At 47.2% G+C, this 28,000-nt stretch overlaps 5 protein-coding genes across 9 annotated transcripts; 3 read left to right on the top strand and 2 right to left on the bottom strand.

Moving 5' to 3' along the window:
• The first annotated feature begins 408 nt into the window (after positions 1-408).
• LOC136961893 (ATPase inhibitor A, mitochondrial-like) lies at positions 409-1,640 on the top strand. Its single transcript, XM_067255379.1, has 3 exons — positions 409-598; positions 880-992; positions 1,413-1,640. The coding sequence occupies exons 1-3, from the start codon at positions 527-529 to the stop codon at positions 1,552-1,554; spliced, it is 327 nt and encodes a 108-aa protein (XP_067111480.1). The 5' UTR covers positions 409-526; the 3' UTR covers positions 1,555-1,640.
• A 416-nt stretch (positions 1,641-2,056) lies between these two features.
• Positions 2,057-10,530, top strand: LOC136961892 (heterogeneous nuclear ribonucleoprotein R-like). 3 transcript variants are annotated; one of them, XM_067255378.1, is made up of 15 exons: positions 2,057-2,195; positions 2,912-3,072; positions 3,223-3,341; positions 3,662-3,769; positions 3,904-4,017; positions 4,577-4,753; positions 5,002-5,137; positions 5,269-5,474; positions 5,629-5,778; positions 5,896-6,017; positions 6,189-6,730; positions 8,229-8,293; positions 9,312-9,392; positions 9,650-9,888; positions 10,048-10,530. In XM_067255378.1, exons 2-12 carry the CDS (start codon positions 2,916-2,918, stop codon positions 8,258-8,260), a joined length of 1,863 nt encoding a protein of 620 aa, XP_067111479.1. In that variant the 5' UTR covers positions 2,057-2,195; positions 2,912-2,915; the 3' UTR covers positions 8,261-8,293; positions 9,312-9,392; positions 9,650-9,888; positions 10,048-10,530. The 3 variants fall into 3 exon arrangements, with proteins under 3 accessions (XP_067111479.1, XP_067111477.1, XP_067111476.1); XM_067255376.1 differs by lacking the exon at positions 8,229-8,293; XM_067255375.1 differs by lacking the exons at positions 8,229-8,293; positions 9,312-9,392; positions 9,650-9,888; positions 10,048-10,530 and having other exon boundaries at positions 6,189-7,637.
• A 935-nt stretch (positions 10,531-11,465) lies between these two features.
• Positions 11,466-15,327, top strand: dnajc8 (DnaJ (Hsp40) homolog, subfamily C, member 8). Its single transcript, XM_067255547.1, has 9 exons — positions 11,466-11,550; positions 11,944-12,045; positions 12,235-12,291; positions 12,386-12,452; positions 12,541-12,635; positions 13,423-13,494; positions 14,000-14,091; positions 14,207-14,282; positions 14,641-15,327. Exons 1-9 carry the CDS (start codon positions 11,479-11,481, stop codon positions 14,758-14,760), a joined length of 753 nt encoding a protein of 250 aa, XP_067111648.1. The 5' UTR covers positions 11,466-11,478; the 3' UTR covers positions 14,761-15,327.
• A 404-nt stretch (positions 15,328-15,731) lies between these two features.
• si:ch211-81a5.8 (uncharacterized protein LOC560648 homolog) lies at positions 15,732-16,537 on the bottom strand. The gene is made up of 3 exons (XM_067256330.1): positions 16,308-16,537; positions 15,958-16,042; positions 15,732-15,863 (listed from the first exon to the last, which is right to left on the bottom strand). Exons 1-3 carry the CDS (start codon positions 16,535-16,537, stop codon positions 15,732-15,734), a joined length of 447 nt encoding a protein of 148 aa, XP_067112431.1.
• A 595-nt stretch (positions 16,538-17,132) lies between these two features.
• Positions 17,133-27,949, bottom strand: clk2a (CDC-like kinase 2a). Of its 3 annotated transcripts, none has more exons than XM_067255432.1 (13): positions 27,813-27,949; positions 26,751-26,962; positions 26,033-26,312; positions 24,999-25,089; positions 24,005-24,071; positions 22,402-22,518; positions 21,577-21,743; positions 20,824-20,918; positions 20,511-20,640; positions 19,649-19,731; positions 19,307-19,386; positions 19,135-19,225; positions 17,133-18,992 (listed from the first exon to the last, which is right to left on the bottom strand). In XM_067255432.1, exons 2-13 carry the CDS (start codon positions 26,960-26,962, stop codon positions 18,804-18,806), a joined length of 1,602 nt encoding a protein of 533 aa, XP_067111533.1. In that variant the 5' UTR covers positions 27,813-27,949; the 3' UTR covers positions 17,133-18,803. The 3 variants fall into 3 exon arrangements, with proteins under 3 accessions (XP_067111533.1, XP_067111534.1, XP_067111535.1); XM_067255433.1 differs by having other exon boundaries at positions 26,033-26,282; XM_067255434.1 differs by lacking the exons at positions 24,999-25,089; positions 26,751-26,962; positions 27,813-27,949 and having other exon boundaries at positions 26,033-26,165.
• Positions 27,950-28,000: the final 51 nt, after the last annotated feature.

The following is a 28,000-nucleotide window of genomic DNA, read 5'->3' as shown; positions in this document are numbered from 1 at the left end:
TCTGCTGGGTCATTATAAAAATTGTAAAGTTTGATATCAGTTCACACTTTACAGGGTTGATTATTGTGGCGTTAAGGAATCATTACCAATTATCTGACACAACTGGACCAGGTTGCATGATTACCGTTACAAGTTCTCATAAACAATATGTTTAAATAGCTTGACCCACCGTCGTATTGCGACAACTTTACCGCATACAAAAACAAAGTGAAGCATTTTCTTTTAACCGTTGGGCTGTCTCAGACCCCCCACATTGCGAAGGTTAAAAGAACATTATTTTTATTTGTTTTTGTATTGGGTAAAATTGGGTAAACACAACGATGGTTCGTTATGAACCTTTGGGTCATGTGACCAGAAGGCAGCACAAGGGTTAACATTGTGTGACCTCAAATGGCTTAGGAACAGGAGCAGAGGGCAGTAGAGAGGGGCCAAACGGGAATATAAAAGGCCAATTTCCGCTTTGGGGATCCAGTCAAGAATCTAAATCCTCCTACGTAGAGCTCACTTGATAATTTGGAAGAAAACAATGGCGAGGTTTCTATCGAGACCCATCTTCAGAGGTTACTTTGCTAACCAGATCAGGATGTCGTCCGATCAGGTAGTGTTTTACGAGTGATGACATGGAGACTGTCCTGTGTGTATGCAAGCTATTTACATAGCTAGCTAGCTTTAAATATAGCAACAACAGCTAGCTAATCATGGGCTAGCTGCCGGCATGGGGTCTGTGTCTACAGATTAGCTGTAGCTGTTGTTGCTATATTTAGCTCTAGTACTAGTAACATTCCCCGAATTGTAAACAATAAGAGAAAGACATCCTGTGCACCAACAAAGTGTGCATCGGTTTACTAAGAGTAAAACCTTTTTTTTTGTTTGTTATAGGTTGGCGACCTGGGCCAAGGAGCCGGAAAAGGTGGAGGGGGAGGGGGCTCCATCAGGGCGGCAGGTGGGGCCTTTGGAAGAAAAGCAGCTGCCGAAGAGGAGCGTTATTTTTGGCAAGTCCACCTGTTTTTAAATAATTCAAGGGTCCCAATGCAGTGAAGTTTCCATGGTAGTGTGTGTGGTTGTAGCATTGGAATCCAAAGTAAACTTGTCCAGTGTTGTATAGCTCTACTCAGTGTAGTGAATTGACCGTATAGTCAACGGACCATAATGGCAACAAATCTGTAATTGGGGTTCAAGCTACTTGTAAAACTCTTGTTGAACCAGAAATGAAGGTTTTGTGCTTTTGTTCAAGTTGGGAGTCTCGCCTTATTTGACCTCATATGACCTTGCTTCTCAAACCATAATCGAGTACCAGATTTATTTTACTTGGCTGGTTAATCGAAATAAGTTGGGGTTGGGAGTGAACCTACAGGAGGGTAGCTCTCCAGGAGAAAGTTGTGACTTTTTTTAAAATGTCTTTCAACTCCCAGGGAAAAAAGCCGGGATCAGTTGGCTGCGCTCCATCAACACCATGAAGAGGAGATCGACCACCACAAGAAGGAGATCGAGCGACTGCAGAAAGAGATTGATCGTCACAAGGGAAAGATCAAGAAGCTGAACCATGACGACTGAGATCCATTTATCCTATAGGAGTCCTAGCCTATATCACAAATCAATATGCTGGATTTGATAACTATTTATGAATAAATGCTTTTGGATTTTCAGTAAAGAGGTCTCTTGTGATTTTTAAAGGTGGTACTGGGAATACTAAATCCTTTTCTGACATGCGATTGGCCCTACAAGATAGAATTTTGGGGGGGGGGGGGTAGGTAATCTTTGGGCGTGACGGCAGTCTCATTTCTTAGCTATAAATCCAAGACACAGACGTTAGCCTACCTGGCGAATACAAACGAGTTTGACTGATCTTGGAAATTAAACGGTAGCTACGATAATTGAGACAACTACCATTATGTCTGGATACTCCAAATTGAAACCTCTTTTCTGTCTGGAGGAGTGAAACGATTGGCGTACAAAACATCAGTCAATTTTAAACCTCTTGGATTGGTTGTGGAGTCTGCTACACAGAGCATGGGGGCGTGTAGCTCTGAAACTGGGTTCGTTGCCAAGCGGTGGCGTGTGAGCGACTGGGCCGTCTCGAGATCTGTCTCGTGGGTAGACCAAAACATATTATTCATATCAGCAGTTTTGGATCACATTTACAGGTTAATTGTCGCCAAAGATTAACGCCACTGGTAATTTACCGGAATAGATAGGTAAGCTATTGATACTACCTAATGCTTATCCGTTTGGGCGCGTGCTTTATTGGAATTCTGAAAGGTGTCTGCACACACAAGGCCGTAGCCCCACGATTAGCTAACCAGCTGTGATATTTTTCGTCATTTTACTCAGTTCGCCGCTTTCCAACCTGTGCAATTTTTTACGCATTTGTCATGGCTGCAACCTCGTTGCAGTCTCCTTGATTTCTGTAGTCTGTCTCGTTTTCTGTTGCCTGCTAGCTAAGTAATCTGATGTTAGCCCTTTTAGCAGACTAGCTACATGCGAAGGGGGCGGGACGGCGCTGTCCAGCAAAGAGAAAGAAAGAAAATCGTGAAGTCAATGAAACCGAGCTAGCTATCTATTTTTCAATCATCTTTGCAATTAACGAGCTGTAGCTAAATTCTGACTGTTGCACCTGTCAATTCTTTGCCAGGCATACAATTAATTCTACCACTAGTTCAATTTAATTTTGTGTGGGTCTAGGTTAAGAAACCATGAATGAATGTAATTTGGGCTGACCGCGTTAGCTGAACTTTTCGTTATAAAAAGGTGTAGTGCTATGTTGGGGTTGTTTAGTAGCTTAAATCCAGTCCCTGTTTGCCACATGTCTCCACCGGATGACTATATCACTATCCTACACAACAGTTGAACTGTGAATGAACTCACATCTCGGCTTTTTTCTTTAATTTTTTCCCCCATTGTTTACTTAAAGGAGAATGGCAGCCGCCGAGGTGAACGGAAGTTCTGCCCCGGTAAGGGAGGAGGAAGAGCCGATGGACATCAGCAGCACCCACACAGAGAACTATCAGACGCTCCTCGACGCTGGGCTGCCGCAGAAAGTGGCAGAAAGCCTCGACAACATCTTCCAGACAGGTGAGGGGAACCACGGGTTTGATGATTCCCACTCTCCGTGTTGGAAAAACAGAAAACCCTGCAAGCTGCACAGGAGAACAGAGTTAAGAGAAGCGGGTGCGCGTGTGGAACAGGGCTGATTGTGATCGTAGCGTGTCTTCTTTCGTCTAGGCTTGGTGGCATATGCGGATCTGGACGAGAGGGCTATCGATGCCCTGAGGGAATTCAACGAGGAGGGGGCTATGTCCGTGCTGTTGCAGTTTAAAGAGAGCGACCTGTCCCATGTGCAGGTGAGGACGTTTGTTATTGTTGCCACGTGCATGGTAGCAGAGATATTGTTATTGTTGCACTGTGATTGGTAGCAGAGATATTGTTATTGTTGCACTGTGCCTGGTAAATACAGACCGTTCCTTGATTCTAACCACCGAAATACTGTTTAAACAACCTACTTTTGATCCTTGATCTTCTGTTGCTTTGGATAAAAGCGTCTGCGCGATTTGTTAAAACGTAAAATATTGTATTAAGACTTCTTCAGTCAGTAGTTAAAAAGTCTTGTATTGGTTTCCATCACAAACCCACACACGAGGTGAAGTGACGCCTGTTTCCACAGAACAAAAGTGCGTTCCTGTGCGGCGTCATGAAAACATACCGACAGAGGGAGAAGCAAGGAAGCAAAGTACAGGAATCGACGAAGGGACCCGACGAGTCCAAAATAAAGGTGTGTTGACGCCGAGTCTCGGAAGGTGTCTCTGTGGTGCGACACACCTGCCCAGGTGCGGTGGTGCGACACACCTGTGGTGGTGAGACACACCTGCCCAGGTGCGGTGGTTCTGACGTGGAGTCTCTCCCCAGGCCCTGCTGGAGAGGACAGGGTACACCCTGGACGTCACCACGGGACAGAGGAAGTACGGAGGCCCGCCGCCCGACGACGTCTTCAAAGGAACACAGCCGGGAATCGGAACTGAGGTAAAGATGGGGGGGGGGTCAGATAGCTGAGCGGTTAAGGAGTTGGGTTATTAATCAGAAGATTCCCGGCCGTGTAAAATGACGTTGTGTCCTTTGGCAAGGCAATTCACCCTACTTGCCTCAGGGGCTGTCCCTGTACTCAGTAAGTCGCTCTGGATAAGAGCGTCTGCTAAATGACTATATGTAAATGTAAAGATGCTTCGTCTCAGAGCGACCCTAACTGCGTCGCTGCTCTTCCAGGTCGGATCCACCGTTTGTAAGTGACTTTGGATGAGATGTGGTTTTTCTCTAGCGCAACAACAAAACCAAAAAAATCTGCGTATTAACTGTAAGAGCAGTGGAGTTCAAGCGCTACGCCAACTGTAAAGACTGTATTTTGCACCTAAATCTTTTCCTCCGTAGCGACACTGTAAAAAAAAAGAACGTGGATTTTTTATCAGGCAAATCTCCAAGGCAGACCCACTGGCCTCTCCCTTCTGCATTACCACACATAGGACCCTAACCAGATCCAGTCAGTTCCTAGTGGACTGCTGACTGCCCTGGCTGCTTCCTCCACCAGGTGTTTGTGGGTAAGATCCCCAGGGACCTGTATGAGGACGAGCTGGTGCCGCTGTTTGAGAAGGCCGGGCCCATCTGGGACCTGAGGCTGATGATGGACCCCCTGTCGGGCCAGAACAGGGGCTACGCCTTCATCACGTTCTGTAGCAAGGATGCTGCCCAGGAGGCTGTCAAATTGGTGAGGGTGGAGGGGGGTGGAGGTGGAGAGGGTGGGGGAGGGAGGGGGGCGGGTAGATCATGGGAACGGGTGTAATTTACTGGTAGAACATAGGGATGGTGTAGCTTGGTCGTAGAGCAGGGAATGGGTGTAATTTCCTGGTAGAACATAGGGATGGTGTAGCTTGGTCGTAGAGCAGGGGATGGGTGTAGCTCAGTGTGCAGAAGGGAAGGTTTAGAGTATTAATGTTTGATGTTGTCTGTCTCCAGTGTGACAACTATGAGATCCGGGCTGGGAAGTACCTCGGAGTGTGCATATCTGTGGCGAACAATCGTCTGTTTGTGGGCTCGATCCCAAAGAACAAGACCAGAGACAGCATACTAGAGGACTTCGGTAAAGTCACAGGTGAGATAGAAGTTCCTGTTTATGCCCGTTCCTTCTAGTCAGCAAAATTCTTCCAGGTCAATTAAATCACAGTGCAAATCTCCAGCAGATTTCTCTCATGTTAGAGTGCTGATCTTTCCTTTCCTCTCCAGAGGGCCTTCAGGAAGTGATCTTGTACCACCAGCCGGATGACAAAAAGAAGAACCGGGGATTCTGCTTCTTGGAATACGAGGACCACAAGTCTGCCGCCCAGGCCCGGCGACGCCTGATGAGCGGGAAGGTGAAGGTGTGGGGGAACCCCGTCACCGTGGAATGGGCCGACCCCGTCGCAGAGCCCGACCCAGAGATCATGGCCAAGGTCAGACTTGGTCCTTTTCCTCCATCTTTCTCCATCTGTCTTTTTCCTCTGTCTCTCTCTGTCTGTCTCTCTCTGTCTCTCTCTGACTCTCTCTCCCTTTCTGTGTGATGAGTGTGTTGTGTATCATTCTGAGTGTGTGTGTGTGTGTGTCCAGGTGAAGGTGCTGTTTGTAAGGAAGCTGGCCATCCCGGTCACAGAGGAGCTGCTGGAGAAGACGTTCTCCCAGTTTGGGAAGCTGGAGCGAGTCAAAAAGCTGAAAGACTACGCCTTTGTTCACTTCGAGGAGAGGGACGCGGCCGTGAAGGTGGGTAACATCCACCCCCCCCCCCCACCCCCTTGCACTCGTTAAGTCAGCGGCCGCCGTCACGTGTCCCTCTTGACACGTGGCGATGACGCCGTTTTCCGCCGTTTTCTCTCTCAGGCAATGGACGAGATGAATGGGAAGGAGCTTGGTGGGGAGGACATAGAGATAGTCCTGGCCAAGCCTCCGGACAAGAAGAGGAAAGAGCGTCAGGCCCAGAGACAGACCACCAGGAACACAGGGTGAGGTTGCTCAGAGGGACAGCCCGGGCTTGACTCACATCTGGTAGATATGAAGAAACCTTGACGGACCTCGACATTTGACCTGTTTGTCGGGGGCACCTGTGTTGCTCGCCACGAGTGTGTGTTGTTTTTGTTTTTTAAGCCGTGTTGTTGACTTGCTGTGTCCTGCAGGTACGACGATTATTACCACTACCCTCCTCCGCGCATGCCTCCGCCGGGCAGGGGGAGGGGGCGAGGGGGGCGTGGGGGCTACTCCGCCTACCCCCCAGACTACTACAGCTACGAGGACTACTACGATGACTACTATGGCGGCTATGACTACCACGATTACCGCGGCGGTTACGAAGACCCCTACTACGGCTACGACGACGTCTACACCATGAGGGGCCGAGGCAGTCGGCCCAGCAGGGGGGCCCCGCCCCCACCCAGGGCCCGCGGGGCACCGCCCACCCGGGGCCGGGGGGGCTACGCTCAGAGGGGGCCCCCCATTGGGGGTCCACGGGGTGGCAGAGGGGGCCGTGGGGCTCCCTTCCAGCCACAGAGGGGCCGAGGTGCCAGGGTGCCCCGGGGGCACCGTGGAGGCAATGTGGGCGGGAAGAGGAAGGCGGATGTGTTCAACCAGCCGGACTCCAAACGCAGACAGACCAACCAACAGAACTGGGGGTCCCAACCCATCGCCCAGCAGCCCCTGCAACAGGGGGCCGACTATTCCGGTAACTATGGTTACAGTAATGACACCCTGGAATTTTCACAGGATTCCTATGGGCAGCAATGGAAGTAAATGCAACAGAAAGGTATTTGGCAGAAAGTAGAAAAAAAAAGAGAGAAAAAAAAAAAAGAGGAGATTGGCCGCAGTTTTTTGATTGACTTTTTATTCTTCATCCCCTCACGAAAACAAACTGACACACCCCCCAAAAAAACACTAAATGTAAAAATGGACAGACCCCAGAATTGGCTGAAGTTGATTGGCTGAAATTGTGTTTTGGCTGAAGTTGATTGGCTGAAGAAGTGAATGTAACCGTTATACTGAAGCAGTTCTTACTCCTTACGGTTACATGGGACATACGTCTTAAAACAACACACACACCTTTACTCCTTTTTGTTTGTGGTTCTTTTAAAGCCAACAATTAACATTTTAAAAAGCGGACGTTCATTTTCTAAAGTCTGAGAGGACATTAAATCATGAGATTGCCTTGCAGGAAGTTTGTGTCCACCCTCCCCCTCCCCTACTTGTACTCCCTCTCTTTCTGGTTTCTACTAGTCGCTTAGGGACTTGCTTGTAAATATTTGCATATAGCTAGAGCTTCATAATCATTTTTTGCAGTGGTGAAGAAAAGAATCCACAGGAAGGAGAGGCGAGGAAAAAAAAAAAAGGTTTTGTAACGTTAAAACGTGTATGTCTAGCATTTCTAGAGGTAGATTGATTGTGTTTTTTAAATCTGATATTATTATTATTATCTTAACTTCCTATGTTTTCTTTGAACTTGCCCGTTAGAACTTGGTTTGGCTTACCTTAAGAGCCACAGTTTGTTCTTTGATGTTTGTATTTATAACTTTTACGTTTTGTTCCGTTTCAATAAAACTCAGTTGAGCATCAATTCAATTGTCAGATACCTCAAATTCAATGGTGTCAATCAATATTTTGAGTCGATTCCTACCTCAAATTTCACATTTGGGCAATTTTTTCAATTGTGTATCAAACAAGACTGGACAAGAGAAGATGCATAGTTCTTAAATAATCGAAAAACTAAAAAGGATTTTAACCCTTTCACTTTTCAGGATGTCTTTTTTTTAAACCATAGTAGCACTGTGGGCAAGCATTCATATTGTCCCCATTCCAATACCATGTGTACATTAAACACCACAGACCAATTCAATAAAGTGCTAGGAACGAATCCCATTTCCTGAAGACACTGTACTGAAAAACTGGCTCAATTGTAATTCACCTCCACTCATACTTCATGTGGGGGTCCGTGGGATAGTCGAATGAAAAACGCTTGATGGAGCTGATTGAATCCATATGGAGCTAAACGGGTTAAAATTCTTACGTGACACCAGAATTAAATCTCTATATTGAATTAATTTCTTTCCTGTATTTCTGACGCTTTTTTTTCTTTTCTTTTCCAAAGCAACGTGCTTGAGAGCAGATTGCCTTGTGATGAAACCGCTTGTGTTTGTTCATGTTCTGCCCTTCTATCCCAACATACCCAGATGGTGAAGCAGGTGCAGCGTCGCTAACGTGAGGAGCTAACCCCCAACTGTGTTCTTACAAGAGGGTGAGCTAGTTTACAGAGTCACCTCACCGACTATCACCTCTAATCAAGGGGACATTCCCAGCTCAGGCATTTCATTCCTACCTACGCTGTTTAACCACTCTGCTAGAAATCACGAGCCACAGTAAACATGGGCCCGCTCTGTGGGGTGGAAATTCTTTTCAAACACCCCTAAGATTACTTTTGAGTTTTGTCAACTGTACACACTGGTTCTGTAAAATCGTTTTTTTAAATGTAATGAGCAACAGGGTGGGGGGAGGGGGGAGGGGGGGGGGAGATTTGGCCATTACTGTAACCAGCCTGACTGGAGGAAAAATCAGTTGGTGGTTCTCAAAAGCCGATTGTTTTCAATTTCTATCTGGATTAAAGAGTCCCCAAATTAGACCATGAAGGATTTACTAAAAGGGTGAACCCCCCGCCCTGGTCTTTATAAACACCTGCCACTTGTGGGACTCCTCATGTTAATCTCAAATCTGTGCCATCTCTAATCCCATTCTATGGGAAACCATTATCTTTTTCGGCCACTAGAGGGAGACATCTCAATGACAATGGATATACATGGATTTCATATTTCCTGTGACAGAAAGGCAATATTACTGTTCAATTGGCTGTTGAATATCTGATAAAGACGGACTTTATAACAAATGCCTGTTAGTATATTGGTTCTTAAAATGTATGCATATTTCAGTCATGTCGTGTTTTTAAGATTCGGTCGAACCAGCAAATATTAGAACAATGGATGTCCCTGGAAATTGCTGTACTTGCTGTTAGTGTCCACTAGAGGGCAGAATATATATATTTTCTTCAGTATATAATTATGTAGGGTTAGGGTTATAATATATATATATATATATTTCTTTAACAGGCAAATGTATAACTTGGAGTGGTTAATTTACCCCCCTGTGATTTGATTTGCTTTTGATTGACAGGTGTCAAATTCAAGGCGTTCAAAGAGCTCATTTGACAGTATGTTAACTGATGAGTACGGCTGTGTTTGTGTTTATGTTGGCTTTGTCACCAGGATGCAGGTGCGCTGCAGTCACACCTGCACTCCTCCATCCCTCCCAGCTGTAGGCGTGGCTCAGAGGGAGAGGAACCAGGGGTAAGGTCATATCCCAGTACCACAGTGGTTACTTACAATCCCCCTTTCCCCCTCCCGTTAAAAACATCGCACTCTGCTGCAGTCACAATGCGTGACGTCACAATCGCAAATGATCTCAAATGATGTCACAATCGCATATGACAACACCCGTTAGAACACACACGTACGGGACTTGTTGATTTGGTGTTTGCCAGCTTTTGCCTTGCATTCTATAAACGATTCAGCTGACATGGACCTTACACGATGGCCTTTTTCAGACTCTTGCCCTAGAGAGTCGTCACCTGGCCACCAGTCCAAGATCCCGGCGTGGGCTACCGTGGGCCTGGACATCCCTCAGGAAGAGCTTGCAGCCTTCCTGAGGAGCCAGACAGAGGCCAAAGCACCCGCTCTGGCCCAGGTGGTGGATCTCCTCTCACAGGTCTGGGCTCCGCTCTTCGCCGTCACCCTTGTGGCCGTCGCCGTCTACGACGCTTACAGAAGCTTCCGGGGGGGGAAGGTGAGCCGGCTCAGACCGTATTTGTTGATCGTAGATTGTGTGTCTATTTGTGTGCTTCTCTCTAGTTTTATAATCGGCCACCGATAACTAACACTGTGACTGTAATAATCCCACCCTTCCTTCCAACACCTGTATGTAACCGCTGTCCCCCCCCCCCAGGGCCGTGAGGAGGAGAAGGCCCTGTCAGACCAGCTGAGGAGGAGTGTGGCTCTGAGGAGCCGGCTGGAGGACATGGCCCTCAGGCTGCAGGCGTTGGAGGAGGCCAGCAGGGCCGTGAGGGCCCAGGGCATCAGGGGCCTCTGTCCCCTACACCACCTCCGCCAGGGGGGCCCCACACTGCCCACCTCGCTGTCTGGGGAGGGGAGGGTAGACAGCAACCCGTTTACTGCTGCTGATGGCCTGTAGGGTCTGCCTGAGGGAGGATGTGCTCCCGAGGGAGGATGTGCTCCCGAGAGAGGACGTGCTCCATTGAGAAGCGTAGGACATACTTCAAAAACAAACAAAAAATATGTTCGGATTTTACTATGTGTTTTTGTTCAATACATTTTGTTTGAGAGAAAAGTGATTGAGTCATTATTTGGAGAGTTTGGGTTGTATGTCTTGTCTGTGAGGAAATGTTTCAAGTTTAATGTTGGAATCTGCAGTATTAAGTGGGGAAACATTTTAAACATTTCACACGAATGTGGATAAATAAATTAAATCTGGTTGCCTAGCATCATGACCTCAACATTCTATTTCAACACAAAATGTATCCTGAGGAAATGTACAATTCAACATTCAACCAACATGTTTCTCTCAATCCACCTCTTGACGACAGAAGCAAATCTTTAGAAGATGTGTGTAAGTACTTGTGTACTTACTGATTACACGGTTGTAACACTTATGTTATTACACTGTAGATAAAGTTTTTTTTATTACACTGTTGATACACTTATTACACTTACACCGTTATGAAGTTATTACACTGTTATTAAGTTTTTATAACACTTGTTACACTGTTGTAGAGGGATTTAGCGACGTCGACATGACTGAGATTAGAGACATTCCTGATCACCCATGGCCATATAGATGTTCTTGGGAATGCCTATAGTGTCTTTTTGTATCAATGTATTAATATGATGTGAGGTCCAGTTACCAGGTGACAGTAAATTTACAGGTAGTAGTAACGGCTCCTTTTTAAATATGTCAGAGCCCATATACTTCTTTACTTTATCTGAAGTGAAAAGTGTTGCCCGGGATGCGAAGCAATTCTCTGACTTTCTCCGACCAAAACATTCGACACCAGCCGTGATGATTCTATGAGCTTTTATAATCATGAAAATTGTCAATTGTGATTTCGATTTATTGATTTGATACAAATACAAGGATGTTACATTTCGTGCCTACATGCATACATATTGATTATACTACGGCTTCTAATTCATAATATACCTACGTGCCTTAATTTACATTTATTGATAATCTTTTTTTCAACATATTTTCTTTTGACTTTTAATTCTCAATCAAAGATTAGAAAGACAAAGTTTAAAACGCTGCATTGGCGTTCACGTGGTCTAAAATATTTGACGTCATATAGAAGCCCGAGCCAAGATGGCGGCTGCAGGAGGAGAGCCTTCTTCCCAGGGCGGTTCGGATGATTTATTTCAAAACTTCTACTCGGAGGTTTGTCAAATTCAACAGAAATACTTATAAAGGTGTCATCATTTACCTTCTGCAAAAGATTGATCAGTCTCGGTCTATTACTCTCTCGAATACGTCTTGTTGGGACCCAGCTAACATGAGACCATCAATACTGCTAGCTAACGTTAGCTAGTTGTATAGCGAGCCCAAATCTATCATCTTATATTAGCTAGATATGCTTGATTTTTTATATCTACTTTCTCATCATTGCTCTCCATGCTGCTGTCAAAGCCAACGTTTAGCCATTTACCGATCATGTTCCAGTGGGGCATAGTTATGCCACCACCACCTGCCATTCAAGTCTACCACCACCTAGCTTCCTAGCCGCATGATAGCGCTCTCACGCGACTGTTTGGTATTGTTATTGTCACACAGGTAAAGCAGATTGAGAAGAGGGACTCTGTGTTGACCTCCAAGCAGCAAATTGACCGACTGCTCCGACCGGGATCATCTTACTTCAATCTGAACCCTTTTGAGGTAGGCTCGGCTACTCTCCGCTAACCCGGTTAACGTCACTGACACGTTCTCTAATTGAGGTGATCGAGAGAACCGTCTGGACCAATCCAATTGGCATTGTTTCGTTCGAATCAGTGTTTTGACCTTGTTTGATCAGCGTGCCCTGAACTAGCCTGTCGGCATGTTAATGAGACGTCTGTTGGATTGAAGGTGTTGCAGATTGATCCCGAGGTCACTGAGGATGAAATGAAGAAGAGGTTTCGACAGGTACGAACATGGCATACCAGTTCAGAACCGAGGTGTCTCTTCAACATTTTTTTTTTCTTCGTCAAGGATACAATTATCTTCCTCTTTCCCCCAGCTGTCCATCTTAGTCCATCCAGATAAAAACCAAGATGATCCAGAGAGAGCACAGCAAGCCTTCGAAGGTACAAATGAAATGCTAACTTGTTCTACATTACCCAGTACAATGGCGGCTGTAATACTAGTCAAGAATTAACGTCACGGTGTCTTTAGCCGTGGACAAAGCCTACAAGCTTCTTCTGGACGGAGAGCAGAAGAAGAGAGCGGTCGATGTGATCCACGCCGGAAAAGAGTATGTTGAACACAATGTGAGTGATCCTCCTTTTACCTTTAATCCACAATCCTCAGATGTACCTACGTCCCACCCACAACAGTCATCCTCAGAGCTCACTTGCCAATTTCCCCCAGTTGAATAAGTCAAACTTCCTCTTCAGTATTAACACTTCCTGTCTGCGCCATTGAACTGCCAGCTTTAGGATTGGTGTTGTCTGGCCGGTGTTCGTAAAAAGGTGTTTGTGTGCGTGAGATGGAGGACCCTAGTTGAAAGTGTGGGCAGTTCAGGGAAGGAGCAATACTGACAAATGATGCCAAGACACCTGTTACACCTGTATCTGTGGAGGTTAGGGTTCACCTGATTGGCTCCATGCACACCTGTATCTGTGGTGGTTAGGGTTCACCTGATTGGCTCCATGCACACCTGTATCTGTGGTGGTTAGGGTTCACCTGATTGGCTCCATGCACACCTGTATCTGTGGAGGTTAGGGTTCACCTGATTGGCTCCATGCACACCTGTATCTGTGGAGGTTAGGGTTCACCTGATTGGCTCCATGCACACCTGTATCTGTGGAGGTTAGGGTTCACCTGATTGGCTCCATGCACACCTGTATCTGTGGAGGTTAGGGTTCACCTGATTGGCTCCATGCACACCTGTATCTGTGGAGGTTAGGGTTCACCTGATTGGCTCCATGCACACCTGTATCTGTGGAGGTTAGGGTTCACCTGATTGGCTGCATGTCTTCCTCTCTCCCTACCTTTCCTGTCACACTTCACTTGACTTAGTTTTTCAACTGTTTTTTGTCTTTTTGCTTTCGACAGATGAAGGAGAAGAAGAAACAGCTGAAGAAAGATGGGAAACCACAGTTTGTTGAGGAAGACGACCCGGAAATGGTCAGTTTCACATTAAGACTGCATCTCAGGTGGCTGAGCGGTTAGGGAATCGGGCTAGTAATCAGAAGGTTGCCGGTTAGATTCCCTGTAATTCACCCTTCAAAATTACGTTGTGTCCTTGGGCAAGGCACTTCACCCCCTACTTGCCTCGGGGGGAATGTCCCTGTACTTACTGTAAGTCGCTCTGGATAAGAGCGTCTGCTAAATGTAATGTAAATGCATCTCTGTGTTTATAAGAAAATGTTTAAGTTACGCAGCTTCACCTGGTCAGATAAATCTCATGTCGGCGGCTCACAAGAGCGCATACCACATAGACTAAGGCCTTATCGCAGGGGCCCGGGTTCAATTCTGGCCCGGGGAACATTTCCTGCATGTGCTCCCCTCTCTCTCCGCTTTGTTCTCTCTCTGACTGTCTCTATCAAAATAAAGATAAGAATAAAATTATACGTTTTTTTGTCAGTTACAGATGGAGAAAACTCATGCCTTGTTTTGTTTTGGCCCTCAGTTCAGGCAGGCGGTGTACAAGCAAACCATGAAGCTGTTTGCAGAACTAGAGATTAAGAGGAAGGAGAGGGAAGCCAAGGATATGCATGAAAGGTAGGAGGCTGTCAGTCAGTCACCTGGGTCCCCAAGCCTCTGTGGTTGTCATGTCAACAGAGAGCCAATACAGACTGTTTGGTGTTGAAGCAGCAACCACGATTTTTCTCCACAGGAAAAGAGCGAGAGAGGAAGAGATCGAAACACACGAGAAAGCCAAACGGGATAGGGAGTGGCAGAAAAACTTTGAGGTATGTATTAATTTTTTATAATTTTTTCTATGATGGATTATTGTCATCATGTTTGATTTGTATCGGTGAAGAAAAGTGCTGTTTTTGGGAAACAGTACCTGAGGTTTTGTACCGGATTTACATTTACATTTAGTCATTTAGCAGACGCTCTTATCCAGAGCGACTTACAGTAAGTACAGGGACATTCCCCCGAGGCAAGTAGGGTGAAGTGCCTTGCCCAAGGACACAACGTCAGTTTGCATGACCGGGAATCGAACTGGCAACCTTCGGATTACTAGCCCGATTTCCTCACCACTCAGCCACCTGACTCCCCGGATGCTGTAGGGAGGTAAAAAAAAATCCTCTTTATTTCCCTCAGGAAACGAGGGACGGTCGAGTAGACAGTTGGAGAACCTTCCAGGCCAAGGGCAAGAAAAAAGAGAAGAAGAATAGATCGTTCCTCAAGCCGCCGAAGGTTAAGATGGAACAGAGAGAGTGATTGGTCTGATGTGGTGGGGGAGGGATGGAACAGAGAGAGTGATTGGTCTGATGTGGTGGGGGCGGGATGTTCCCTCCCCCTTCGATGGCTCCTCCCCTTCCTTGTCAGACACCCCACCTGTAAAGTGTAGGCCTGCGTCCCCCCATTCTTTTTAATGTACATATTTGTGATCTTCGACCTCTGAGAGCATCTGAATGAGCTCAATAAAGAATGAAAGGTAATCTTCCATCTCTGTATCAACCTTAAGTTTGTCATGAATCTTGTGCTGTAATCTTTTATTTTTTTTATTGTACCATTAAATAAACGCTTGTTTGTAACAAGCCAATTTTGACGCCGTCTCAAGTTAACTGCCATTTGGTTGTCTGAATTTCTTTTAAAATATATAGAAATCATGACTGTCACCCACTTTGGGTTTCTCCACAAGTCAAGAAGAGTAATTATTTTCTGTTGCTCTGTTATTTTTCAAATCCTTCGCAGTAGAAGACTTTGTTAAAGTCCTGGATAGAGTCTTGTGGTTTATAATGGGAAACTGATCTACAGTATTGTCAATAAACTGAAAATATTCTCAAACGGTAATATGCAAGTGTGTAAACTGTACTGTATAGGTCTGTTGAAAATACTAACCAATTTTAACAATAATTTAATCATTCTTTTGGCAGAGGCAAATTGTGCAAATAATACAATGTAACAAAGTTAGAATTCACAGTACAAAGGAATGGTTATAACTATACTATTAATATATATTATATGAACCTCAAAATGTTTCAATATGTTAAGAAACATCAACAAGGAAACAAGAGACACAGGATCTAGCAACGTAAATGCAAGTACACTTCTGCAATCAAACTATTGCTCTCAATCTGTCCAGGTGCCCCCAGCTCCCACACCATCAGAGGGGATCCTCAATGTCCTGCATGCAATGTTGCTTTGTGACTTCCCGGTAGTGACAGAGGCTTTAGACGCATTCCTCCTCACATGACCTTGCACTGTTCTGCGGTTGGAGTCGTGTTGGTGTTGCCCGTCAGCCCATCTAGACTGAGACCCTGGAACGCTCCGAATAAACTGTTTGTGTTCTTCTTGGGTGGCTTCCTGGTGTTAGAACTCTGCAAAGAGACAAGACGATAATGGGATGAGCCGTCACCTTGGAAGTGGGTTCTGACTGCACAAACATATGTCCACACACACACACACACGTACCCTACGAAGACAGTGCTGGCTCCTGAAGTGTGCCCTCACAGTTCTCTCAGCATTCTTCTTGGCAAACTTGGCCTCTCTCAGTTTCCTGATCCACAGGGCACACGCACACACAAGGAAAATTAGACACGTGCTCGACAAAACAAGCTCAGTGCAGTTTACCGCTTCACAATGTTACCCGTAATCCTACATACATTAGCGAGGACGACCAAAGATTATCTACTACGAAAGTCATTCCTAGCAACCCCCTTTCTACACAAAGTAGCCTAGGCCTACCCAAGAGAGACACTTCCACACATCACAGCGGTTTCAGGCTTATTCTCCCCCGCCGTCCCTTATTCCCATCGCCGTACCGTTCTCTCTGAAGATCCGCTTGGTAGACCCGGAGCCAGGAGTCCGGAACTTTCTGGCTGGTGCACGGGGCGCTTTTCCTACGAACGATGCTCTTTCTGCGGGCGATGCTCTTCCTGCGGACAGCCGGGGTGTTCTTGACGCTACCACGCCTGCCGTTCTTCGTCCCGTACACGTAGTTGGTCAGCTGCTTGATGGGGGCTGCCAGAGACTTCTTCATAGCTGCATCCATCTCTTCACAACTGAGTCTCAGCAACGCCGCTCCTCAGGTAGGGCCTACACTCCTCTGGTTCTTTCCTCAGGTACACTTTTCAGGATTGGATTAGACTCTGTTCCCAGCTGCTCTTAAAGGAGATTAGAGATAACTCCACCTGTTTGTCTAGTAGATTAGCTACTCTTACGTCTTCAGGTAATCTCATAATCTCATCCGTATCCCTCCTCGCTCTTCCGGCGAGGAGGGATACGGATCTGGGGAGGGGGGACTCTTGACAGGGGACATTATGTTTATACAGTACGACAGTTCGACGAGAAATGTTTTTCAAGGGGTGAATTCAGTTCAGTTGTGGGTTAAAGGAAGGTTTGTAGTTATAGGAAGGTAATTTAAGTTTTTGTTTTACATTCTCGAGAAAAGTCATGTCAAAACACTAATCTTTCACCGGAACGTTATTTAATTATGGGTTAATGTCAATGAACAGATGACGGGGTGACTTGGCCTCATGGTTTGAAAAAGAGCAGGCACCAGTAGCAGATGGCAGAGACAATCTGTCTTCTCGAATCAGAAGTTCGAGAAGATTCGAACTTCTGACTTTTGTCAGAAGTTCGAATCCTGACCACCCCAATAATCGGATCGAAACCTGACCAAAAGCTTCCCACCCCCTAATAGACGATAAGCTGTACATTTCTGTTTTAATATTGATCCGTGTTGCAGAAATAACGTCTGTCTGGCCGTTTTAAGTTAAGACTTTTAGACTTTTTAGGACCCTGCGGGAACCCTGTTTAAGATGATTCCTGCATATGTTAGGTAGACATTACAGTTTGTCAGAAGTTCAAACTGGAAGCGACCCAAATCATGTTAAGTATTATCTTTCTAATCTATTCATGTTCGTTATTCTGGAACTCTAACTGTCCACTTCCCCCCTTTTGTCACTCTTTTCAATAAGATTATTTCCATACTACATTATTGTTCTCTCTCTCTCTCAATCCACCAATCACTTTGATAACAAATATATTCTCTATCATTTCATCCCTTAAAAAAAGAAGACATCTTTTCCATCCCTTCGTGTGGCGTGTTCAGACAAACACTGACGCCACCAAACACACAACGGAGGACAATCACTTCCTGCTCTCCGAAAATTAAGGATTCAGTCAGTCAGGTTATTTAAAGACAAACCGCCTCCCTTTGACTCTGCCAGAGGCTAAAGCTGACACGGATCAGGCTATAAGCCTCTGCAGGGAGGACTAATCTTTATTTCTACACAATCGTACATATATACAGGTTTATACATTTAAATTCATACAAAACAAACTTATGTACAATGGAGGAGGGGGGCGGGGGCACTGTTGCTTCCATAATAAATACTGTAAACACATGCTGTGTCTTGTCTGGGGCCTGTCCTGGATGTGTGCTTAATCTCATAGACCACAGGCCTGAATCCTTCACACATGGAAAAAGGCAGTTTGTGTATGTGTGTGTGTGTGTTTGTTTATGAGTCAGGACTTCCCAAGAAGATAAGAGAAAGGACAGCCAAAAAAATTAAAATAAAACAATTGGGGAAAAAAAAAGTGAACAATACATTATAATGCCGGCGTATTAATCCAGCCCCCCACACAAAGCGCTGCATAACGTAACAGAAATAACTATTTATCTATAATAGAGGCTACACAGGCCCATATGGGTGGAGTGTTCATCACTGCCTAGACTTGTCATCTCACCAGCTCAAACGAGAGCCAAACATTCCATGTTGTCTTTCACAGAACGAGCAAACACAATTCTGCTCTTGGCTGTGTCTCAAGCCTCGCTTCAAACCCAAGGGGTTCGCCGTCGCTCACAGGCTGCGGTTCTGCCTCCCAAACGCAGCGCAGCTCCATACGTTCAGAAAAGTCCCTCCTCTCCAGCACATGCAGAGGGAAGGCGAAGGGGGGGGGGGTCTGCTTTAGCTGGGGGGGTAAAACGATCCTTTCTTGGTCACTGTACCCCGACAGAGAGGGAAGGGAGGGAGGGAGGTGAGAACTTAACTCCTTGATTCCTTCCCACAGTTGTCATTTGCAGTCTAGCTGAGGGTCTGTCTCTCTCTGGGTGTCTGGCTGGGGAAGCAGTCTGGAGGGTGTCTGGGTGTGCTGGGAGCAGGAGGGAGGGAGGGAGGAAGTCCATGCTACGAAGACCAGATCACGAGAACACCCTGAGACAGCGACAGGCCTCACCTGACACACCTAGTCTGCGCTCAGCCTCCAACAGGTCAGGGGTCGGGGAGGGGGGGGGGGTCAGGGGAGGCGCCGTGTCACCGGCTGATGTCGCGGTTCCCCTCCCAGCTCTTCCCTCCCGCTGGGTCGCCTGCCACCCCCGCCTCGAAGAAGGGGTGTTTCAGGGAGTCAGCCAGCGCCAGGCGCTTGGACGGCTCGTACTCCAGCATGCTCTCGATCAGGTCAAACAGCTGGTGGTGATCCTCTGCCTCAGACAGCAGGTACCTCTGAGGGAGGGAGGTGAGGGATAGAAGCAGAACAAAAGCACAGAGAGAAAGAGAGAGAGATGTCAGTTCCTGCAGTGAGACCACAGATGGTGTTTTATCATGCTGCCTCCTCTCTCCTCCGGCTCTGCTCGTGTCCTCTTACCCGCAGAGGCTTGCAGTTCTCCCTCACGTACTTCCCTGCAGACGAGCTCTCGTCCCAGTCCAGACGGCCTCGGTAGAAATACTTCTGTTTCCTGGAGGGCAGGCAGACCATGTGTGAGAGAGTGTGTGTGTGTGAGAGTGTGTGTGCGCGCATGCATGTATGCAGTTCTGACCTGGTCTTGCGGATCATTCTGGAAGGCACTGGGCCCAGGATTCTCTCCATCATGGCCAGATGCTCTCTGTTGTCATGCGTCTGAGACAGAGTTGTCCAGTTAGACAAGCAGCTTCTCTAAACAGGTAAATATCAACCAACAGCATGTCTAAAACCTGCTCCTGAATCTGGATCTGTTATCTGGATGAAATATCCAGTAACAGACTTCCTCTCAGCTAAGGATCAGTATTGGCTTTTTATCCATTTTTATAGAGTGTGTGTGAGAAAGTAGACAGGAGTGTGTGTTTGTCTCGTCGGAGCTCCTCGTTCTGAGGATGGAGTGCCAGGCCAGTTTGTCCCCTACCTGGAACAGCGTGAAGCCCAGGTAGTACTCGAACAGGATGCAACCGATGCTCCATACGTCACAGGGCTGACTCCAGCCCAGCTCTGCAGGACCACAGCACACACAACAGGTCACACACACAGCCCAGCTCTGCAGGACCACAGCACACACAACAGGTCACACACACAGCCCAGCTCTGCTGGACCACAGCAGGTGTTAGGTTGGAAGAGCTTGCTGGTTTAACTCTAAGGTCAATGTTTGGATGACAAGACCAGTTTGCGTGCTAGGGTTTATTTCTCAACAGAGGGCAGTTTGTGAAGCCTTAACAAGCCTAGGAGCCCCTGGCACTAACAGGGAGACACCCGGATTAAGCCTACGCTTAAAAGTGCCCCAAGAAGCAGTGGCAGGGATCCAGTCATGTGGTGTCTCCTGGAGGTGTGTTTTCCAAGAGGCTCAGTGGCACTTCGGAGAAGATGTCAACCTGGCTCTCAGGAACTATGGTACGAAAATAAATCTACGTACCAAAACAAAGTTGTGTCATGTTCTGATGGAAGTCTGCCAATATCCTAATAGAGTTCTAATGGAAGAGTTCTAATGGAAGAGTTCTAATAGAAGAGTTCTAATGGGAGAGTTCTAATAGAGGAGTTCTAATGGGAGAGTTCTAATAGAGGAGTTCTAATGCAAGAGTTCTAATAGAGGAGTTGTAATGGGAGAGTTCTAATAGAGGAGTTCTAATGGGAGAGTTCTAATAGAGGAGTTCTAATGGAAGACTTCTAACCTGTTACTGAGATCTACAAGGAGTGTTCTGGCGTTTTACTATGACCACAGGGTCAGGGTTAGGGGACTGACCTTGTGGGTCAGAGTTCAGGGTTAGGTGACTCACCTAGTATGACCTCGGGGGCGCGGTAGTGCCGGGTGGACACGATGGTGCTGTGGTGCTCGTGGTCGAACGTGGCGCTGCCAAAGTCCACCACCCTCACGGCTGTGCTCTTCACCGTGCGCTCGTCTCGCTTCTGACAGGAAGAAACACAGACGTTATCCTGCTGGGGGTCGTGTTCGCAATGCAGAGGCGTTTCTGTTTGTGGCAGCTAGATGTCAGTAAGCGACCTTGTGTAACCCTGCCCTGTAGAAGTCGAGGAAATGGCTTCTCGAGTTTGAGACATTTTTTGAGTCCCTCCTCCCTCCCTCCCTCCTACCTTTTCTACATTGTAGGTCATGGTGAAGTCTGAGTTAACAAACAGGATGTTTTCTGGTTTCAGGTCTGTGTGGGTCAGCTTGTTGTCATGGAGAACTGTTGGGGGGGGGGGGGGGGGGGGAGAAAAGCCTGGTTAGAACACAAAACGATAAACACTTCCTCACATTCTTAAAGATACTTTTCCCAGATCAATGATTCCTGTCAGATAAGCAGTCCCATGAGCCGTGGTTGAGCCAGTGGCGCCCCCATGTGGCTGAAGGCTGTGTACTACAGCCAGTGGCGCCCCCATGTGGCTGAAGGCTGTGTACTACAGCCAGTGGCGCCCCCATGTGGCTGAAGGCTGTGCACTACAGCAAACAATGGTGACTTTTCATGGCAAACTAAAGGGCGGGAGTGACTACATCAACGAGGGTCTGTGTGTCCTGTGACAACGCTCATGTACGCTGGGGTCAAAGGTCAGACACTGCAAACAAGCCAACACATCAAGTTTGCTCAACTTCAGTATAACCAGTTCAGAGGCTCATCGTTACAAGCTGGGAGGTCAAATAAGAGCGGTTTACATTTGTTTTTAATCAAATACATGAAAGTAACACAATTTTTTCTTGTGTTACTTTCTTGTAAGTGATTTGAAAATAAAAAAAGGACTTTAAAGTACTTTAAATAAGAACGTATGACTCGACTGACTTTTTGATTGAAAAAGTATGGAGTAGATGGAGAGATGGAGAAAAAAAATGGCCTCCGAGGGAGAACTTACATTTGACGGCCAGGCAGACCTGGTAGGCCATGTGGCGGACCTGGCTGATGGAGTAAGGCAGATAGTTGTTCTCCTTTAGGAAGTCGAAGGTGCTAAGGGCCAGCAGCTCGAAGGAGATGCACATGTGGCCGTGGTAGTCGAACCAGTCGTGCATCTGGACACACAGGCTGGAGGACAGGGAGGAGAGAGAGAGCAAAACACCATCAACCACTGGACAGACTGTCTCTCCACATGGTGAAGCAGGATGAGGGTGAAGCAGGATGAGGGGGAAGCAGGATGAAGCAGGATGAGGATGAAGCAGGATGAGGGGGAAGCAGGATGAAGCAGGATGAGGGTGAAGCAGGATGAAGCAGGATGAGGGGGAAGCAGGATGAGGGTGAAGCAGGATGAGGGGGAAGCAGGATGAGGGTGAAGCAGGATGAGGGGGAAGCAGGATGAGGGGGAAGCAGGATGAGGGGGAAGCAGGATGAGGGGGAAGCAGGATGAAGCAGGATGAGGGTGAAGCAGGATGAGGGGGAAGCAGGATGAAGCAGGATGAGGGGGAAGCAGGATGAAGCAGGATGAGGGTGAAGCAGGATGAGGGGGAAGCAGGATGAGGGGGAAGCAGGATGAGGGGGAAGCAGGATGAAGCAGGATGAGGGGGAAGCAGGATGAGGGTGAAGCAGGATGAGGGGGAAGCAGGATGAAGCAGGATGAGGGTGAAGCAGGATGAGGGGGAAGCAGCATGAAGCAGGATGAGGATGAAGCAGGATGAGGGTGAAGCAGGATGAGGGTGAAGCAGGATGATCGGCTGTCAGATGCTCTAACCGCTAGGCTGAAACTCACTGTTTGTTCTCTGGGTCCTTCTCGTTGATCCTCTCCAGAACGTTGATCTCCAGACGCGCCGCTTCCTTGTACTTCTCCACGTTCTTGATGATCTTCAGAGCGACGTTGGCCCCGCCCCTGAGGAACACAGACGTGTGACATGTTACAGACCAAGAGAACACTGTGTGTGACTCCCATAATGCACCACAGACAGGAATTTCCTTGCGTAACACATGTCAAAAGAAACAGATCAGTGGCAAATTTCTGTTTCCGGACAATGTCTTGTACAAATAAATAACGAAGAAAAAATTAAAGATACATGTATCAGTGTGGGGGAAGACTTGAGTAAGACTTAATCATTTGATGCCAGAGAAGCATCAAGTTACGGCAGTGAGAGCTGGGATGAGGATATAAATAGCGCAGTGTTTTCTATTAGAGGTATCATTTTCTAAAAGCTCTGGCCACAGCAGTGCAAAACTCAACTAGTTTGGTTTGCCTTCCAGCTGCGGTGACAATGCAATGGCTCCACTATTAATCTGGGGTGGCCAGGGCATGGGGGGGCAGAGGGCAGAGAGAGAGACAGACAGACACAGAGACAGAAAGGGAGAGACAGAAACAGACAGTGAGACAGACAGACAAATAGAAAGGGAGAGGGAGAAAAGCAGAGAGAGAGAAAGGCAGAAACAGACAGTGAGACAGATCAGTAGAAAGACAGAGACAGCAAGGCAGAGAGACAGACAAGCAGAGAGACAGACAAGCAGAGAGACAGACAAGCAGAGAGACAGACAAGCAGAGAGACAGACAAAAGAGAGAGAGAGACAGGCAGGCGTTTCCCAGGCGGTTATTCAGGGAGTAATCCGCCCAGCACCAAACGCTTCCATGTGATCGAGTAACAACAACAGGCTCAGGAAGGACTAGCATGAGAGCTGGCCTGGCAGCTGTGTGAGAGCAGGCCTGCTGATCTACCATCACGCCTCCGTCCATCTCAGCTGTTTTCCAGGGCCAACCTGTGTCACAGGTCCAGACCCTGTTTACAACCTGTGTCACAGGTCCAGACCCTGTTTACAACCTGTGTCACAGGTCCAGACCCTGTTTACAACCTGTGTCACAGGTCCAGACCCTGCTTACACATTTACATTTAGTCATTTAGCAGACGCTCTTATCCAGAGTGACTTACAGTAGGTACAGGGACATTCTCCCCGAGGCAAGTAGGGTGAAGTGCCTTGCCCAAGGACACAACGTCATTTTGCAAGGCCAGGGAATCGAAACGGCAACCTTCTGATTAATAGCCCAACCCCCTACACCCTGAGAATAATGAGCCAGGTCTTCGTAACCGAACAGCTGGACCAACGCGGATGACCGCTTCGCTCCGTCGGTCACCATACACCGGGGAGAAACCAGACTCCCAAAGAGGGTCTGGGTGACGCGCGCAGACAGCTGGCGTTTGGGGTTTCTGGCAATTTTTGATGCTTTATCAGACAGTTTTGAATTAAGTGCGACAGGAAAGGCAGAGAGCGAGAGAGAGCAAGAGACAGAGAGGAAGACGTGCAACAAAGACCCAGGCCGGATTCGAACCCTGGCCGCGGCGGTAAGACCTCAGCCTACACGGTACGCTCGTACACACCTGCGGTGGTCGACACACTGCATCACCCGGCCAAACGTGCCTTCCCCCAGCGTGTTGAGGATTTCATCTGCAACACACACAGAGAGGGGGGAGAGAGAGGAAGCGGGGAGAAAGGAGGTAAAGGGAATTAGAGATGCGGCCAGAACTGACACTTTAGACACACAAAGTGACAGGCGTTTCCCTAGCAACGCCCCTGCCCCAAAACGTAGAGCGGAACTACGCCACTCAGGACACATAACCTAGGATAATTTGGTTCGTGCGAGGGTCCACGCACCCTCGCACGTGACCGACCCTATGAGGGAGTACCCTTCGACCCCCCCCCCCTTTACTTTACTGCCTGTAGCCAACAAAATGCTAAAGGCACGTGTATCCCTTTTTAAAGAGCTGATAAACAGGAGTTAGTGTATAGAAAGAAAGGCTCCTTCTACCTAATCCTACAGAGAATACACTAGACAAATCCTGAGAAATGTGAAGCCTACTGGTTAACGTCATCTGTGTTGTCTTTCAGGAGAAGGTCTAACTTAAGGGCTTGGTAGAGTGTTACGCTTAAAGAGAACGAAGAAACAACTTTTCAACATCCTTCTAAACGTTACTAATTTTTCTACTACTATTCCTGGAAGAGTCCTTCTACAAATTTACAATGATTTGTTTTTAAATTTAGATTCGGAAGCAAGTTAAACCTGACGCACGAGAGACGAATAAAAACTAATCGAAATTCCTCTGACATGGAACATACCCGCGCTCAAAACCAAAAGCAGTAGCCTAATAATGTCCAAAAAATTCAAAATACAAAGTTAAAAATACAAAACTTCAACAATTCTTTTGTTGTTTTTTTTTTGCAATCCACCCTGCTTTTTCAGCAAGAGCAAACAACAACCCTAGCATCATCATCATCATCATCATCAGGCACTCCCCCTGTCAGTGAAAGCTCTAGTTTTTTTTGTGTTTATACTCATATGGAGAAAGGTTACGATAGAGTAGTGGCAGTGAGTACATCTCTCTTGCAGGACGTCCCCAGTCCGGCAGATCAGGTGACCCTCCTCGTCGTCCCTCACACTCAGAGCTCTTGTCCGGCTGACGCTCCTCTGTTTTCAGCCCCCACGACATCAGCAGCAGGTCACAACACGACCGACAGGGGACAGGAGGAGAGGGGGGGGGGTGTTCGGGGGGGGCAGCCGTAGCCACGGCGACGACGGAGGTGGGCGGCAGAGGAAGAGGAGGAGGAGGGTGGTGTAGTTGATGTAGTGGTTGTTGTAGTAGTAGTAGGTGGGTTTGGTGGTCATTGGGCGGTTTCGTATGACACCACGTGAGGAAATATATAACGATAGGGATATAGTGCAAGGGAACAAGTCAAAGATAACATTTTTTCCTCTGCTTCTCTCCCCCTCTACACTGCAGCCTGAGCTGCTCCCAAACACACAAGCAACCTACACATCCACTCATGAACGGAAAACCAGGTCATGAAAGACAGTGAAAAGCAACTTACTGAAAAACTATCACGTTTTCCCCCATTTAGTTAAAGCAGAGTAGGACTATCCCAGCAAACACAAGATTATGTGATAGTATGTCAGGCGATCAGGCTGACAACAGGACAAGATCACCAGCAGAGATATACAAATCCCAGCCTCTTTCAATTTAGTTTCTATAATGCAGAGGGAAAAAAAGTGGGGAGGGACAATGTTTTACCCACCCCATGTTCCCTCCAGTCACAGTAGTCAACATGATCCTTAACCACTACATTAATACGGTGACTGTTGATATAACTGCATTTTGACTGCGTCTTCTAAATAAAAAAATTAAAACAAAATGAAATCCCGCTGACAAAAAAAAACTAAACAAACTAAAAAGATTGTGCTACTTACCGATACCAGGAGCTGCGGGACAAGAGAATGTTAGAGAGAAAGTGAGAGACAAGAGAAGGAGAGAGAGAATCAGAGAGAGAGAGAGAGAGAAAGAGAGAAAGAGAGGAGCGGGAGGGAGGGAGAGGGGGGAGGACTACAAGACAAGCAGAGGTGGGGCTGTACTCACCGAAGAGGATGGGCTATAGGACCTTGTTCTACGTCGCCTTCGTTTGTGCTTACGCCTGCTGCCTTTCTGGCGGTGCGACTCCTCCCACTCTCGGTCGCGGCCCCGCCTGTAGTCGTACATGGCCGGGGAGAAGTCGCGGGCGTAGTAGCCTTCCCCGGCGGCGCCGTGCTCGCGCTCGTGCTCCAGTCTTCTGTAGCCCTCGCAGTAGCGCCGGTCGAAAGGCCTGCGCTCTGCTGAACGATTGTCGTAGCTGAAAAACAGGGAGAGAAGGGGAAGACGACTGTCACAGTTGAACGAGAGAGGGGGGGAGAGAGAGAGAGAGGTAGAGAGAGAGAGGGGGGGGAGAGAGAGAGAGAGGTAGACGGGGGATAGAGAGAGAGGGAGGGGGGGAGAGAGAGAGAGACAGGGGGGAATAGAGAGAGAGGGAGGGGGGGAGAAAGAAAGGGAGAAGGGGGGGGAGAAAGAGAGGATGGATATTTAAAAACTGTGCATGTGGGTTGTATAGAGTGCTGTACCCCCAGGAGTGCTTTACCCCTTCTGTGTGTATTGCTTTGAATAAAAAGTTGTCAGCTAAATAAATACATCACTAGACTAAAGATTAAATTTCTGTGCCACCATCCATGTTGTTATTTTCAAAGTCACTACTCATGAGCTGGAGAACAAGGATACAAAATAAAATAAAAACACTGCAGATCACTGTGGAAGTTTACAGCCTTACCTCCTCGAGCGTGCATAGCTGACTTCCTGTCTGTGTCCCCGTCCTCTGCGATCTCTGTCTCGGTCCCTCTCCCGGTCACTGCTCGATGAAAAAGAGGGCGACCTCCGGAGACGCTGCTTGCGACCCCGGTCTCTGTCTCTCTCCCGATACCGGTCCTGGAAGCTGCTCCGGCTGGCTCGCTCCGAAGACGGAAACCGTCTCGAGTGAGGCATCTGTTACAAAGAGATGCAACATTCTCATCATTCCGGAGTTTATTTAGCTGGAATGGAGCTGAAGAGTCCATTTGCCCCTTAGAGGGGTGTGTTGAATGCATCTCGAAAGAATGTATGAAGAGCTGCTTTGTGGAGAATGGGAGACGAGAATAGCGAGCCTGGTTAGAAATGGGTGGCGGGGTAGTTTAGGTATGCTTAAAAAACAACTGTCAACTCGTCAAATTGTTCTCATAGAGCAGGATTGCCAACTTTCTGGTGATACCTTACGGTACCCTCCCACTTCTTGCTAACGTCATGACATCTATGAGGTTATACGTTTCTTAACTAGACAGTAGTAATGGTAACAAAGGACCGAAAGTGTATTTCCAAAAACATCTCTAAAATAAATGTATTCGGGTGGTTAACTTACTTGCTGACGTTTTCGTCTGTCTATACATCGATTGGTTTGTTTGCTAGCTAGCTAGCTAGCTAGCTAGCTAGCGACATTGACCGTCTAAATAAGCTTATTTAGATTAGATATTTGCAGACAAATTAATGTCACATTAAATAATTAATATGACCTATAAAATAATGCCCAGCCACGAAACATTAGCACTAGCTTTTAAATAGGGCTACAGTACCCGCTATAACGCTAGCAAGCAACCTGTGTCGACTTCAAGAGCTAATTTTGACCGCCATCTTGGCGTCTTAGTTACTTAGCTAGCTCGAACCATACTGGCTAACCATCGTTTCCTACGCTTGGTACTCCAATAACGGTAACGCAGTACTAGCCACCAAGCAACCATTTGATCAACAGCTTACTATTACACTATATTCTGTATTCACTGAAAAAAATGCTACTTTACTGTACCGTTCTAGCAGCGAGGCCTGTGCGTTTGTCCCACAAGAAATCCGTGTTGGCGCTTCGATTCTTGTTTTCGTGTTCTGGCAAGCTAGCAAATTTACAAAAAATCCTAGCTAGCCAGCTAGCTGCCTGGCTGTGTTGGGTGTCTGTCTGGCAGTGAGTGGACTTGCTCCGTTACTCCTCCCCCGTCGTAG

Source organism: Osmerus mordax, chromosome 18 (assembly GCF_038355195.1).
Source record: "Osmerus mordax isolate fOsmMor3 chromosome 18, fOsmMor3.pri, whole genome shotgun sequence".
Classification (NCBI taxonomy): domain Eukaryota; kingdom Metazoa; phylum Chordata; class Actinopteri; order Osmeriformes; family Osmeridae; genus Osmerus; species Osmerus mordax.
The sequence above is the reverse complement of the archived record's forward strand: the minus strand, read 5'-3'. Positions and strand labels throughout refer to the sequence as shown.